This window comes from Argentina silus (assembly GCF_951799395.1).
Source record: "Argentina silus genome assembly, chromosome: 8".
In the NCBI taxonomy this organism is placed as follows: domain Eukaryota; kingdom Metazoa; phylum Chordata; class Actinopteri; order Argentiniformes; family Argentinidae; genus Argentina; species Argentina silus.
The window spans coordinates 2,764,966-2,781,897 of NC_139662.1; the positions used below are offsets into that span (position 1 = coordinate 2,764,966).

General features: G+C 43.8%; 1 protein-coding gene across 2 annotated transcripts in view; it reads right to left on the reverse strand.

Annotated features, from left to right (window-relative positions):
• The window catches only part of fmnl3 (formin-like 3), a 30,395-nt gene extending 13,598 nt beyond the window's left edge, over nt 1-16,797 (reverse strand). For both annotated transcript variants that reach the window (XM_083675025.1, XM_083675024.1), the window contains exons 1-5: nt 16,268-16,797; nt 2,569-2,652; nt 2,261-2,341; nt 2,028-2,104; nt 346-429 (exon numbers count right to left, since the gene is read on the reverse strand). In XM_083675025.1, the coding sequence (XP_083531151.1) occupies nt 346-429; nt 2,028-2,104; nt 2,261-2,341; nt 2,569-2,652; nt 16,268-16,381 (440 nt within the window). In that variant the 5' untranslated portion in view covers nt 16,382-16,797. The remainder of the gene's footprint in view (nt 1-345; nt 430-2,027; nt 2,105-2,260; nt 2,342-2,568; nt 2,653-16,267) is intronic.
• Between the last annotated feature and the right edge of the window lie 135 nt (nt 16,798-16,932).

Here is a 16,932-nt window from a genome sequence, read left to right on the forward strand (position 1 = left end):
TTATGTACCAGCATGGCATTATATCAGCACAATATCCCACAGCACATGTCCAGCAACACATTCTGTCTGCCAAGTATGCAGAGAGGCATACAAGCACATCCAAGCACATTCAAAGGAACACAATGAAGAGGAATCGAGCGTACTATAGCACCTTTTCATAGACGTGAGAGTATCTCATTCGCTCCTATATCTGTTTAAATCAACACTTGGGTTCCAGTGCCAACCTACTCCCAGTTCCTACAGAAGAGCTTCACACAAAACCTAGAGTGGGTGAGAGAGGGGGGGTGGTGGTTGTGGGGCACCAGCCAACAGAGGATGTGACATAGGTGATGTGTGGGTACTCACATGACAGCACACTGGGCGAAGGATAGGTACTCCACCAGGATGTCAAGCCCTCGGTTCTCATCATTGAGGAACTCCCGCACCCACCTGGGACATGTGACATAGACAGGGGTTAGCAGGGCACTACATCAGGAACACACCCATATCCTTTACTTTTGTATCCTGAGAGCTACAGGGGGCAAGAGAGAGAGGGGGAGGAGAGGGGGACAGGGAGGGAGGGAGAGACTAAGAACTAAACACACATACACACTGCCCTCATTCCTAAGAGCTACGTATAGAGGCAGGCATATTGGAGTCTACATATTCAGACTAAAGGCTGCTCAGAATGGGGTCCCCCCCCCCCCCTGACAGAGAAAGGACTTGGCAAGACTGTAATGGAAAGTAAATGAGAGCAAGGCTTCAGATTTCCTCTCCATTTAACTCCAGTTTTTGGAGGGGGTAAAAAGTCCAAATAAAAGAATTCCCATTGCGATGAGAGAAAGAATGTGGGAGGCATATGGGCTGAGAAGACTGGGCTCAGGTTGAAGCTCTGACAGTCATGGTATTTAGTCTGCCTCCCCCCAAGACCCCTGCAATCCCCCCTCAGAAACCCCAGGGGGACTGAATTGGGGTAAAAGGTTCTCAGAATAGTCCTGATCTGCTGGTTACTGGGAGATAGAGCCTGTTTGGTCAGGAAGGAAGGGAAAGAGAGAGGTGAGTAAAGAAACAGAGCAAAGAAAGAGAGGCAGTGAGATTGGGCGGAGGGGTAAAGGGGTGGAGGGGCAGAGGAGTTGGCGCGCTTGATCATCAGTTTCCTGTCTACTAGCCCCCCATGCTCCCTCCCTTTCAGCCCTCTCTCTCGTCTCTCTCTCTCTCCCCCTTCTTTTCCTGTCCGACCAGATGCTATTTCAGATTGTCTTGGCAATCTGAGGAATAACACATCGAAAAGGGGCCAGAATTCGGACACACGCAATAAACAGACCCCTGTTATACTTAATCTGACCCACGAAAGTCTTCTGAAAATAGCCTCCCTATTCATCTTCTGTGTATCTTTCTGGAAAATGCTTCAGAGCAGGCTTTTATTGATGACCCAAAATATAATATGAGCTATTTTTGGCACACCCTGAATACAATAAAGAGTCAAAGTGTTCTCCTCTTTTAGTTGGATTTAAAAAGCACATCTCTGAGTTATCACGAGTGAGAATCTGATTAGGACCTAACATACAGTAAGACGGTGTGCAAGGATAATAGAGACAAAGGAGGGACAGAAATGAGTGTGTTTATGTGTTTGTGTGTGTCTGTGCTTTTTGCAGTGTTCACCGTTGTTGGTTAGCCAAGCTTCCTGTCCCTCTGGCATACACAACAAAGCTTCCTGCTCACTACTGAGGGGGAGTCGACCAAGTAGCACAATGACTACCATCTGGGTATTGTGAGGACTCCACTATGAACTAAAGCTGGGGAGGTTGGCAGAGCAGAACAATAGGAAAGATCTGGGCATCAGGAAATGTTCTGGGTCCCTTTCGGCAGGAAGAACAGAGAAAGGGTTTTTCTTAAAGGGGAAAATAATAATGGAGTTGATTTCCCCTAGCCTTTTCGTTTCCATAGCCAGTACACTTATGTCCTGTGAGCCCCACCCCAGCTTAACACTATGTCTATGACTATCATGGGTGAGGGGAAGGGAGAGGGGAGTGACAAGAATAGATCACCCAATATGATTGGTCCTGAGTGATATCTCCAGCTCCCTCAGGACTTTAGTGGATTCCTGGACCCGCCTGCGGAACTTCTGAAACAGAGAGGCAGACAAGACAACCTGGTTGGTATAACATCTTTAACCAGTTCGCTGTAAGATTTAAAGAATTCTAATCTGTGCACAGTGAAAACACATAAAGTCACAACAAAATTCACTAATTCACTACCCTCCATGGTTAGTTGACCTCACCTTGCGTGTGACTGCTGGGTCTAGGTAACCTCGTAGTTTCTGGATGTAGGTGTGGGGCGGGTTCTTCACCTGGAACCTCTCCTAACACACAAGGAAGATTAAGGGTAGAGTGAGCAGACAACATCAATGAACAGTCCAAAACATTATTTATCATAGAAACAACAGCAAACCATAGAGAAACATTTTTAGCTATGAAATCTATCAATACTACGTCAAAGCTGTTGGTTTTAGAATAGACTTAATATAACTGGTCAATTACACATGGATATATTAGCTCAATACACGTTTTATCCCATAGAGGAGAGTACCTGGTCACAGATGAGGTCCCACTTCTTCTCATTGTCATACTGTCTGAGGAGCCTGGCTTTGTCAGGGGGCAGGTTCATGGAACTCTGAAAACACAAAACAGAGAAGATTTGATTAGCATCAGTAAATCATATGATATGATTAGTGCAGTCACTGGGGTGGTGGTGAGTGATCCTGTGTGAGTATAAAGTATTTTAAGCCCTTGACTTCTGTGGGTCAGCGACGCCACTCCCCAAACTAGAGCAGCGACATATGACCTCACTTCCTGTGTTGACTTCAAGCATCCTGTTTCATAAGATCGTCCAAATCTTTGCTATGCTAGGGTTAGGGTTAGCAAGCTACTGAAACTTTCAACTTTCATCTCTGCACTTTTCTCTCTATGAGAAGAAAGGGGTATCACTATCATTTATCCAGCCACAAAAACACTTAACACCACATAAGACACCCCTCAGGATGCCAGTTTTACTGTGGCTCAAATTAAGTCATTTAACATGATTGCTCTAATTTGTTGTTTGAGACCATCCCATTTAAGCATTTTATGCTTACACCACTGCAAACATAAACACAGACTACATGACATTGCCTCTGAGTAATTGCTTCCTTGAATGAGTCATGTGCCTGTAAACAGGGGTAAACTTGGAGATCTCTTAAGCATGAAGGAAGTGCAACCTTATGAGTGGGCCCTGCCACCTCTTGTAACTGACCGCCTCAGCATTTCTCTTTGAAGAGACATGTAGAGCTGTTTGCTCAGGACCCCCCATTTACACCCACATCAACAGAGCCCAGAGCCTTGCCTGTCAGCTTGACCTTTAACCCTTAGCTATAACTCACACCACTTGCTCCCTAACACATACCAACTGCACTTTTACAGATTACAGCCCAACATGCTATTCTCATAATCTTAGTCTGGATGTTTAACCAAAAGTAGAACCAGCCAATGGTGGGGGATCATGCCCAATGTGTTCTTTCCTATGGTATTTGCAATTCACTTCATGATTCACTCAAGTGGAATATACCATGTGAGTATTTGTATTTGTTTTCCACAGCAGTGCTGTTAGCTCTCTATGAATCATATTGACTTAGGGAACAATGAGTGTGGTACATTGCTTCTGTGCAGTACTGAGGGTGCCATTGACTCACTCACATGTATGCTAAGAAGATGCATAAGATGGTGCCGCGCTGCTTCAACTCGATTTCTCAAACCAGACCCAATAGTTTTACATGATATAGCATTGGCATAGTTCAAAACCACATTCACAGACAGAAACAGCAACTATAAATTACTAAATCATTTGTATGTCTACAACCAACCCATTACAATTTCTGCAAAAAATAAAACTACAAACAGCCATGAGAACTATCTTGGGCTCTGAGTGTGCTGGAGCTCAGTGAGAAACTGTTACATTAGGGCTCTTTGACAAGACTTGCTTTCCAAAACCCACACAGAAAAGAAAAAAGAGAGACGCCATGCATTCCAGATGTCCAGAATTACAGAAGGAATGCGTCCTGTTTATAATGGTTACAAATTTGCTATAAATTCTCTCTTCCACTCACTCTCTCTCCTCCCCCTCTTTCTCTCTTGGGGGAGATTGCTACCTACCACACAGTTTCTATCTTTCTGCCTTGGAAGGTTTCACACTTGGAGGGTGTCGATTTGTGAGCTACCTCACTTTCTATCCAAATGCTGAATATGCAGCAGTGAATTTAAATATTTGACTCTCAGACAAAAACAAATAAAGCAGACATTTGTGGGTTACCAATACAGCAACTGTCAGCATCCAAAGTAAAAAAAAAGATGCACTGTAAGATTGACTGGTCTAAAGAGCTCAGAATTGGATCTCATTGAAGCATCCAGTAACTATGTTTATATGAATACTACAGTCCAGACATGTTCATGGTTATATCTGTGAGGACTACCAATGCTACTAAGTGGTGGCCTCTCTAACAGTCAAGTTTATGTGACATGAGCCTGCCCCAAATACAAACATGCTGATGATTAGGCCTACATGTGTTGATAAGACAGAGCAGCCTCATATCTGGTCCAGCATCTGCCCCGGCCCAGAACCCATTCCCCTTTGTTTTGTTACCCAGCCATGCAGATTATGGAAGATCCTTAGGGCATACAGGCAAAGAGCAGGGTTCACTTTTCTAATTCAATTCTGCAGCACACAGCCTGCTTCAGTACTAAAACCAGACAGGCAGAGCTTCCTGCATTGAAGTTATTACTTAAACCCAAAAGAGCAAAATCCCCCTAAAGAGCAAAATGAAAATATCTGTTCCAGTGAGTTCTGTTGTGATTAAGATGAGCGCTTTCACTATACCTACCTCAGGGCACAATTGTGTTCAGTCATTTGACATTGTTTAAATTGTCCATGAACCAAAACAAACAAATTACATATATCTATTTCATAAGAGTCAGAAAGGGAAAAGCTCTTGGAGAATATACTTGGTTCCTATATTCTGACAGGGGAGCCGTTCTCTCATGAACATGAAAACACTCTGTACACCCCAATGTTGAGCATTGTTTTGCTCTTCCCTAAAGGTTATAGCCTGAGGAGAACACACATACTGTAGGTGTGTCTGTAAGCAGCTGTGTAGTGTTGCTACATCGATCGTCTCCCCCAATTCTCTCTTCCTCTTGTGTTGTTTCCTCTCTGGGTGGATTTAGGTAATTGGAGCCGTATAACCCAATTTGGCTCATTTCATTTTACTTTCTACTTTCTAAATTAATCTCAAACGTCCTGTTTTTACAAAAAGCCATAAGAAGTAGTACTTTTTAGCACTAGCGAAATACATACTCAAACAGTGCTATCCTATCCTGATCAATTTGAAAGGAGAAAAATATTGATGCAGAAACTCCAAAAATGCCTTGTGCTTGAAATGGTGCCATGTTGCCCACCACAACTCCCCAGCAAAGGCTTTCTTGTTTGACCTGAGATTGGCTTGACAAATGAGTGAATGTGTGGCTTTGTTTTGATTCTGAAGTGCCATTCCCATCCTATGACATTTTTTCCAATTGCATATTGCAGACAATACCTAGTGGGCAGGAACAATATGTACCCCCTGGTCCTGGGAAGCCTGGTAGGAACACCGCCCTAATTCACTGTCCAACCTGACCAACTGGTTTTATTATCACCAGTATCTCCCATTGTTATCACAAGCCCGGGGGGCCTGTTTCAATATGGAGTGTAGGTCTGAGGAGATTTAGACGCTTTTCAGTCTAGATTGCTGATTGATTTCAAGGCTTCAGTCCGGCTAACCTTTGGCTCTCAACGAGAGATCTGGGATTCTTGAGACAGATGACACACACACACACTGTCTCCCTTTTTTCTTTCTCTCCCTCTCTCTCTCTCTCACACACACATAATGTACACACACAAATCAAACACCCACACAAAAGGGGTTGGAAAGAGTAAATGAAAGGGGAGGCAGGAGACTGAATGCAATGGAAGAAATAACAAGTGAGCATAGCGAGGGAGAGGTGGGGAGAGAGGGAGCGAGGAAATGGAGAGCAGAAACACACAGAGGGGGGAGCTCAACTGAGAGACTAAGGAACCTTTTAAATGGAAAGGAGCTGAGCCAGATCGACCAGAATGAGAAAGAGAGACAAAGAGAGAGGGGGGAAAACGAGAGAACGAGAGAGAAAGAGAGGTAGGGTTAGGGTTAGGGTTAGACTCAACAGTTGAAGTGTTTGGGAGGTGTCATGTTGCAGGATGAGGATGCAGTAAGAGCCCAGGAGGGTCATCAGAAGCAGGGCACTGAAGGCAAACTCTGAGAGGGGGGACTCCAGTCATGCACACACACACTCCCCTCCAGCGCCACAGGCAATGATGCAGAGCCCAGAGCAACACGGACATCACAGTCTACAGCCAGGGAACCTAATCTGGCCCACTCCAGCCCAGCCCTCTCTGTTGGGCCTGTCTCGCTGACTTCCAATTAGGCTCTAGTTCACTTTATGACCTGCAACGCAGCCAGAAGCTCCCAAATAAACTGCTGTGCTGAGAGACAAATGGAGGAGCAACAGGATGTTTCCCCAGCTCGTTCCCACAGCTCAACACCTACAGACGGATAAGACAGGACAGACGACCCAACCAAATTAGCCTGTTAGCTCATACATCTGTGGGCTCCTATCAACAGGGTTTCCTCCGATAGTATCCATCTCTGACTGAAATAACACTACATGAACAGTGAGTGAGTATTTCTGGAGGACTTTCTGTTTTGTTTAAAGTTGGTTTCTGGTTTGTTTCCAGATATCAGACAGACGTTTATTTCACCAAGATCTCAGCGGTATATTCTGGAACACAAACAGGTTCAATAAAGATCCATGTTTGGTCTAATCTCTGAGTCACAGTGAACTCTCTCATTAAGCGCTGAGCAAACAAAGTGGGTGGGATTCTCTCTCTCTGTCATATCCATAGGCTGAGAACGACTATATGAACAATGAACAACACTTTTAAGAGTCTGACTACAGTTTCAAGCATATCGGCAACTGGTGATAAACCTGAAGGTTTTCCTGTCTGCTTCACCCTTTATATACCATTTGATGTACTTTACAGACACCAGACACCCTTGTCATCACCCTGTTTCTCTAGAGAGGAAAGGAGAGAGATGAAAGTCTAGGCGAATGAAGAGCTCATACCCAGTGAATGGATGGAGCATGTGGCAGCTCAGACACACCAGACACAGACATGGAGCCCCAGACACTCCTCTGCTGCCCAGACCGTCTCTGGCCATCTAAGTGTCTGCTATTCAGGGTGGGGCTCCAGCAGACGAGACCTGAGGCTGGACGACACTCCCACGGCCCTGACTGACTGGCCAGGTTGAGGGTACAGAGTCAGGGGTCAGGACTACTGATATCACTAAAACACCCAATTTGTGAGACACTCACAGTCTCATGTGATTAAGTCACAATCATCCGAAACCATTCCTGGCAGATCATTTGGGACTACCCCTTCACAGTCACACTATGAAAAGGAGCCTACTTCTGAGAGCACTTAGACTATACTGTATGATCCATTTGAAAGAAAAAACTTAGACCAGCCTCTGGAGGGGAGGATATGTCCTGAAGCACTTTAATGAAGGGTATTGTGTGGCGTGAGGGTGGAAAAACTCTTGCTGTTGATCCCTGTCAGAAACTAGATCCAAGGAGGAGGCAAAGAAAACAGCATGAATATGGCCTAAACTGCCTGTGTTTTCTTTAGGTATTTTTACTGAGCACATCTTAGGTCCACTCAATGAGAAAAGCAAACCCTATCTATTGAGTTTGGGCAATGGACCAGTCTTTGTTGTGCCAGAGTGTAGTGGAGTCGTCTGGATCTGGCTCAAGATAAACGTCCCCACCACACCCCCTCAACAAAAAGAAGGAGCAGGAGGAGAATCTGACAGTAAGTAGAGCCTGTGCCCTCCTTAGGGCAGGGTAGGGCAGGGTAGAGGAGGCAGTGCCCTGCAGTCTGCCAGACTTCCACTGGAGCTATAGGGCTCCATAAGAGCCAATGACCTGGAGGAATAACATCAATGTCAGTGAGAACGGCTCCATCCCTGAAGATATATCATATTTCACATTTTATTTAGACTGACAATCTAAATAATATGTGAAATAAAACAAACTGAATCAAAGTAACTATTTAGAAAACAAGAAAGGGCTAGTCTGAGGATGGAAAGAAGCTATACCCCTAAGACGTACACTTAACATGCCTGATAAAACCATAAAGAATGCATTAGGTTGCCTTCTGTTAGCCTTTTACCCATTAATATCCCTGCCAAGCACTATTGTTTGATGTTTCTTCTTCCATGGGAGTGGAGTACAATGAGTAGGGACAGGACAGGAACCTCAGCTGTCGCCATCGTCATGGGACCAGGGGGACTTCCTTGGCTCTTCAGTAAATAAGACAGCCTTGAGTGATGTCTTTTTTTTGTTTCCATAGTCGTTACGTGTTTGTTGAGGGAGCTGTGTGTATGTGTGTATGTATGTGTGTGTGTGTGTGTGTGTGTGTGTGTGTGTGTGTGTGTGTGTGTGTGTGTGTGTGTGTGTGTGTGTGTGTGTGTGTGTGTGTGTGTGTATGAGTGAGGGCTTTTCCTGCTCTCAGGTAAGACCTGTTGAATTGAGAGAGGCAGAACGGAGTGTGAGAAAAGGCTGCCCCCCTTTCTCCATGCTGTCATCTGATCCGCCTGCCGCTCTTTACAAGGTAACCTGAACCAAGCAATCACAACAAAGCATGGGCCCCGCACAAAGACACTGGAGGAATACTGAAGCCCATGGACCAGCCACTGCCACCTCTCCAGAGAGAGAGAGAGAGAGAAAGAAAGAAAGAGAGAGAGAGAGAGAGAGAGAGAGAGAGAGAAAGAAAGGGGGGGGGTGGAGAAAAGGGAGAGAAGAGGGGAGGAGGGAGAGAGACAGGGGGAAGGGGAGAGAGAGAGGGAGAGAAGGGGAGAAAGGCCCATCTCTCCCCCATGGTGTTCCTTGTTTACAGAAGAAACAAAAACAAGCTCTGCTGCTACAGTACATTAGGGTATTGGCATAACAAGCTCGAGCTAAGTTAAGGTATTCAGCTCATTTACATGCAAAGCTCATTCCAATGGCCAAGCCACATTCTTGATTTGTGGAACCTGAACCGAGGGAAAACATTCCAATCCCATTGTCCCAAAAAACTCTCATTGGAAACCAATTGGAAACCAATAATAGTACCGATTTGTACAAACTCTGAAAAAGGTTTTTATTCAAAAATGAATGTGAGTCAATACAGTATATCTAATAATTGCCATTAATTGTACAACTAATGCTATGTCATTAAACTGCTTTATAGATAACACATTCCAGCTTGCTGCCACACTGATAGCTGAAACGTGGCATGAAAGGCGTTAAAACACAATTCAGGGACTGTAAAATCCCCATGACACCATCTTTATGCGGCAGTTAACAGCAACACTCTTTACAGCTGTGGTGTGAATCTTACAGCCGGCTCTTCTCTCCCTGCTGTCTGGCAGTGGCAGCCCAGCACTGAGGTTAAGTCCCCCAACTTTCCCCTCTGAAGCCTGGTCTGAAACCCCCCACCTCTCCCCTGGGCCCTCTGCTCTCAATCTGTGACCTTTGAGACAGTCAGTAAAGAGAAATAAGTTCTCTACCAGGCACTGCTGCTTTGTGATGGAGACTCACTCACAGGGCTGGACATTCCACAGCCATGCAAGTCCTAAAGAGTTGGTGTGATGCCCAACCACTTTTGGATCGGAAAAAGGTGCTGGTTGCTGCCACCAACGTAATTTGTTAACTTATTTATTTATCCACTGATCGGCCTGGGACATGAGAGTGATTGACGTGGCTGATAACAGGTGTTGAGTCCTGCTGAGTTCAATTTAAAGACAATTATCATCACAAGGTTCTTTAAAGCCTGACTTGTTATGACCTGAGATTACAAGTCAAGGACTCCGGGTCACCGTGAAGTAGCCAGATGTTCGAGCCTCGAATGTGAATCTTTTTGTTTGATTTTGTCTGTCTGGATGTTTCTTTAATCTACAGGGCTCTTCTGTAAAATACTCAGGTCTTAGTAAGATCTTCCTGTTTAAATAAAAGATAAATAAAAGCGCAAAAGTTGGATTTTACTCTTCACATTGTACAGTAGCTAAGACTTTAGTGCTTCTGACAGGTGCTTGTTGTTATGCCCAAAACATGTCACAAAGATATTCTAATCCCACCTGACAAAACACTGCTACGCAATGACACATTGTCCTGTACATTTGTTTTGACACAGGAAACTCGCAGACCCAAACTGTTGCAGTGGAATCCAAAAGGTTATGACTAAAACGTAAACAAAATGGCCACTACAATTGGTCATGAATCAGAGGTATTCATTCATTCCTGCGTGGCGGACATCCTGCTTGTTCTCCTCTGGCTGTCAGTGCAGGAGACAGGGAAGCCCTGGCCTACAGAGGATACACACACAGAATGCCTGGAATGCAGGTACATGAATGCTTCAATAACTCAAGCCGGCCAGCCCTTCTGACACACTGCCCAGTAAGAGTGTTGGAGATTGGCTAGAGCCTGGAGGAAAAAGACAACAGAACTGGGACTCACTAGAACTAGGGGGCTGCTTTAGGGGTCTAGCTGCTTTAGGCGTAGTCACACAGGCTTTTTAAAGCACATTTTCAAGGAAATGGTCAGCATTTGTGGTTAAGAGAATTGAAAGAAAAAATATCTGAAACAAAAAAGAGAAAAAGTCCAGATTTAACAATGGATGAGATTAGTAAAGAAATGAGTAGACCTCATGTGACTTCTTGTCTTGTTACATATTTGTTGTTTCCGGGGGAAACCTTTGTCACATTGGAAAGCAGAAGTACAACCCATGTGAGAAATGTGATAATGATAGTGGTACCATATGTTGTGTAAGGCCCAAATACAGGCCTGCTAAATGATTATATAATTTGTGTGGATATACCAGGACAATTTTGGATTGGTAGTGTTGAGGCATAAACCATTACCCCTTTAAATAGATTTACAGTCTAAGCGTCCACGTAAAAGAGTGCAGCACAAAAGGCACCAGGGGATGAGGCCCCTTCTTTAAAACAACACTGACTGACAGAGTCCCCATTGTATTGAGGAGGAAACTACGTCTCCAACATAGAGCCTCAGTGCAGCTGCATCAGAGCAGCATGCAACCCCCACCACCTCCCCCTTCCCTCAGTAATAACACACACACACACACACGCGCACACATACACACACACACACACACACACATACACACACACACACACACACACATACACACACACACACACACACACACACATACACACACACACACACACAATATGCACTTTCACATATTAATAAATACACCCACACACATTCATCCAAGTGCATAAACAACACTCAAATATGTCATACAAAGTGGCTTACTATGTAATAGAGACAATACAGCAAATAATGTCAGTTCTTGAGAATGAATCACCTAACCTCAGAACCCAAGTCTAATGAAGAGAAAACTTCTGATAAGCTGTTATGACTACTCTTGAACAATATTCGGCAGGTCAGTTGACTAATACTCAGTCAATCAGGTGTCCATGTTCCATGTAAACAGAGACATGCTCTATCTGTTCAGTCATGCTCTTCAACTTGACCTTTGCTTTTCAAAATAAGTGCTCAGAGAAGCACTAAAACCTTGGGCCTCCATAAAGACTAACCCATATTGGTGACTGTAGCCTGGGGGGGAGAGAGAGAGAGAGAGAGAGAGCCAGGTGGGCAGCCTCCCTTCACTAGCCTCCGCCCTTCCCACAGCTCTGCCTGGATGGGGTCTGCCTGGCGGTGGTGATGGAGACAGATGTACACACTCACAGCTTGCTTTTGCAGCATAACAAACAAACAAAGGCGTAGCCCCCCTACACCCACCACCTCTTTAGAAAAGTGGAATGGTGGCAGAGGGGGTGTGGGCAGACATGCTGGGCAGATACATAAAATGCAGCCCCAAACAAATGAAAATGATTTAGGTTTAATGTCCCATAAACAGTGCGCCCAGCTTGAGTCCATTAGTTCCAGTTGAGTGGCATCTGTCAAACAGTCCGACTCTCCAGGTCTTGGTTAGTGCTTTCACTGTTCTGCTCTCATGGCAAAGTGATGTCAGAGGGGGTGCTGCTAGAGTCACTTTGACAATCTAATTTTACTTCACTAGAGCTATCTTCGACTATCTTCTAAAGCCTAATGCCAATCAAATATTGGTGAGCTCCTCTAAAACCAATGGGACTTTCCTGTACCACAATCAAACCATCAGCAGAAAAGTTGCATAGAGACACATCATCCATGTTCAGCATGGTGCAACTCCATGTCTCAACAAAAAGGATGAGGGGAGTAGGGGACTGATACATCTGTTAGGATGGATTTCAATGCAATCAAGTAGAGAAAATAATCACGGTGACTTTTAAAACACGTTTTTAAGATGTGTGCACTGTTAGAACCGTTGGTAAAGTCATTACAACCCAGAACAGTGGCAGACAGCCAGTTCAAAGGGAATTTTCCCTCTCTGAGTCCTCCTGTGGCCCCAGCCCAGACCAGACCACAGGAATCCAGTGGTGGAGTGGTGCGGGGGCACTTTGAAAGAGGATCTCACCAGAACACTGAAGCCCCCATTCCAGCCATACACCTTTGAAAATGGCACCACCATCACATCTCTTTCGCAAGAACAAGTCATATGGAGAAGGTTAGCTAATAAGCCAGACCCTCAGCGAGTGGGACTTAGGAATCAAAAGGCGGGAAATGCAGGCTGAGCAGTGTGAGTGAGACTTTCCAGCCATGGGGCTTAGTATTCCACAAACCCATACCATTTTAAGTAAAGGGATAAATAGAAGCTCCCAAGGATACAAAAAACGTAATGGAAAAAGACAACCCACCCTGGGAGGGATATCCATGCTCTTTGATGTTGACACTGAATATCTTTTTGCAGAGATACTGTATGCTCTACATGTGTGTCTCCATCTGTCTCTCTGGGAGGTCTAGGTGGGCCAGTGCTGGGCTGTAGTTGAACTAATGACATGTAATGGGCCAGTAGCTACCTCCAGGAACACACATCTTATTGTAAGGGAAACCATCCACAGCGGACCAATGCCTACAATGCAATTTCCTCTGTAAAAAGGGAAGAAAATGCTGGGCAGCTGTTTCCAGCCACAGAAAACAGTGCTGAGGCTGTTTCTGAATACGCTGGACAAGAGAGAAAAGGAGAGATGCCTTTAGCACATGCTCCCGGTTAGACTTGACCCAGGCGTTTTATTAGCAGACCGCATGAAGTAGTCGAATTTAACCCAAGGGTCTCGTCCCCCCCTCCCCTTTACCCATCTATAGAGATCCTGCTAAAGTCGTTAGCCCAGGGATATTGCTGCACTGGCAAAGACTGCACCCATGACATCATAATGCTCTCTGCCATTCCATTCCAGTCTTGTCTGAGAGCTGTGTCTGAGCGGAGGAGGCTACCCCACCAGACACAGCAGCCACATACGCACATCCATACACACAGGAAACACAACAGGGGAAGATGGAAGAAAAGGAAATACCATTTATGGAAACGGCTTGATTTGTTTATTTCCATACAAAGATAAATGCATCATGCTTCTTATAACAAAATGGAGGCAGGAAATATTTTGATATAGAATATTATAATATTTTGAAGATAATAAAGCCTCTAGAAATGATTCCTGAAATTGTTTTCAGCCTATACCTTTCTTGGGAAGGAAGAGCTTACCATGACCTCTAATCATAGCCAGAAGGCAAAGCCATGGCCCTCTTTTCCTGACAACCTCCAACCTCAAGACTGAAGCTTTGATGTACCTTTATCTCAGAACATGAGGCAAGCAGTGCTGGGCAGAGACCATTGTCCGATAAGACCACTAAAACACACATGTTGTTCTTTCCCACAAAATGACACAAAGTAAAAGAAATCTGGAGCAACTGGAGGGTGTTACAGGGAGGTGAAAGAGTTACAATGACAGTTGAGGTGTTAACATTATCTTAAATTGGCATATTCTTCCATAGTTTATGTTTTACTTTGACTATGATGATGATTAAAGAACTCAAAAGGTTTCTAACAATGGCCATGAGAGGATTAAGGATGATAAAAAACAAACCCCCTTCTGTACTTTCTGGAAAATGTGATGGGCTAAAAATGACATGACCCCCAACAGTCATATTTTATAATGAAACAACATTTTTTGTATCAGAAAATGGCCTTTCATGACCAGTGACCACCCACTGACTCATGCAGGGAGCCCTCCATGTGGGAGAAAATTAAATTGTGAGGGAATTTGTTACAAAAGTTGTCACAATAACTGAGACTTAGCACAGCGGTCAACAAGTGCGCACTGAATAGTTTGTCACTGAGCTTGAGCCTCTTGACATAGTGGCTCCATAAATGAAGTCCATAGTGGCTCCATAAATGAAGTCCATAGTGGCTCCATAAATGAAGTCCATAGTGGCTGAGATCTCTGTCAAGCCAATTCTCAGATATGGCCTTGAGCAAGTGCACCAGAGAAACTTGGACGGCCATGGTCTCTGGGCGGACTAATCAGATATTCTTAGGTAGAGCTCTTGATTGGTGTGATTAGCTGTAATGTCTTGCCATGATGCCAGCTCTTTATCATGTGATACTGTCCACAGAGCTCTCTGGATACAACGGACAGAGGCAAAAATAAGTCTGTTTGTGGTAAAGTTGGTCATATAAGTGGGAAACACTAAATAAACACTTGTGAGCAAACATATTTGTGGATGTTTAACATTAAGTACTTACAGGGTCAGAGCCAGAATAGGCTTATTTACAGTGAAAGACTGGTTTAGCTTGATTCATGGAGAAATTCAGAGATTAGACCTGTACTCTAGGAAAACTGGTGGTTTGGGGGGACAGCTTGAAGAGAAGGAATGAGACAGAACAGGGACACCAAACGCTCTAATGTAAGACATGATCAGATGTCAGCAGCATTACTGCACTGATGTCACAGCAATGTAAAACATGTTTTCAAAGGTAGTGGTTCTTTCTCTCCTCTGTTGCGCCTGTCGATTTTCTGACAGTGCATGAATGCCTGTCGATTTTTTTGAGTGCATGAATGTCATAAAAATCTCATGATACTGGTGTATGTTATTTTGCTATCATGAAGCATTGTAGCTCACGGTATACGCATATCAAATAGATTATCCTCTTGATTTGGGATGACAGACACATCAAATGTATTGATTAATTGGTAAAAGTGGGTGTTGACTGTGTGCACAGTATTACAAAGCGCTCAGACAACTCAAGCCTGTGAGACGGGATGCAAAGATGGTGAGCGGAGAGGGGTGGTTCTCTTTTACGATCGCTCGGGTGTGGGAGTTTTGGGGGAATTCAGAAAATGTTGTTTTCAGATACTGTCAGCGAAAGATGAAAAGCAACTTTACGTAAACGTGGAATAAAAGGGATTCACATAACGCCCCTATATTACATGTAATTAGATGGCGTTATAATGAAAATGAATTTTTACTGTGAAAACGGGCCAATCATTTCACCACGCTCAGACTTCAGAGAATTAGCCCAAAGCCTCGAGTTGACTTTTTGGAAACAAAAGAACCGTATGAGAGGGGGAGAAAGAGAGTGGGGGTGGGACTGGCCGGCCAATTTAATTTTATCAGCAATAGAAGAAGAAAGGAAAAGTGTATGCTTTTCTCACACACTGATGACATCTTTCCACACATAGACACAAATGAGGCAAAAGAATCAGTGTCATTGTCTTATAGCACAGTTTAAAAACAGGGCATTTCCTACTTGTCAGAAATATCTGTTTTAACCATTTATGTTCAAATGAATTGTTATTCCTAGTTGTCCATGAGTTACTGAGGTTAGAGATATCTTCAGGGGTACCTACTGGGAATACCTGAACATGTACTATGCTTTATGGTAGGCATACATGTTAAATTAAGTAAACTCAAAACTAAGAAGTTAAGTAGCTTATTGTCAAAGAATCCATAAGCTTTATCACCAAATACAACATAACTTGACACACTATATTATGATCATTATAATGATCATAATATATGATCACATAATGTTCAGTGCAATTTAATAAAAAAACATCACTGTCTACATGTCAAATGTGACAGAGCATCGTGTAGGCTTTATGTGTGAAGAAAATAAGTGCGCTTTGAAGTTTATGGGACTGACAATTTGGGCGACCAATTCAAGCATCTGAGGCACTTACCAAAACTAAAGCAAATCTCTCCTCTAACTCCGTGGGATCCGGCATAGGCACTTTCAATGGCATTATGTGATGCTTCATCTCCGATTGTCCATCCACACTCTCAATATTCCCCATGTTTCCAACAATTACTGTATCCTTTTATTAGAAGAAATAAAGGTCCCTCGACGTTCTTCCAGAGCTCTTCCAAAGAATGAAAATTCCCCTATGTTCCTTAAAATTCAACAGTGTGTTATTCCAATTCAACCACTTCTGCAGTTCCAGTTGAAATCAAAGGTTGACACCATATTGTCACAAATAAAATGCACTATTGTCGCATTTGGTTATACAGTAGAATATTCAACTGTATCATTCTAAAATGAACTTCATTTCAAAAATAACAATGAGGATATAATTGCTTTCTGTTCCAAAGTATGGTCTCTGATTTACCCGGCCAATCCATCTCTCGCTGTGAATTCTTCTTTCAATAATAGATTCTAATCCGACCAAATAGCTACTTGGTTGCTGAACTTTTTTTGGCTACGATGCGTTTCCATTCATTATTGTTGTGTGATCCTGATTAGGCTCTCCGATGTTGCTTCCACTCAGAAGGCAAGCTTTTTGCTATTGTCCCACCCCTTTCTAAAAGAGAAATCCTCCCCATTGAGGCGGTGGCTTGTCCGTCACAC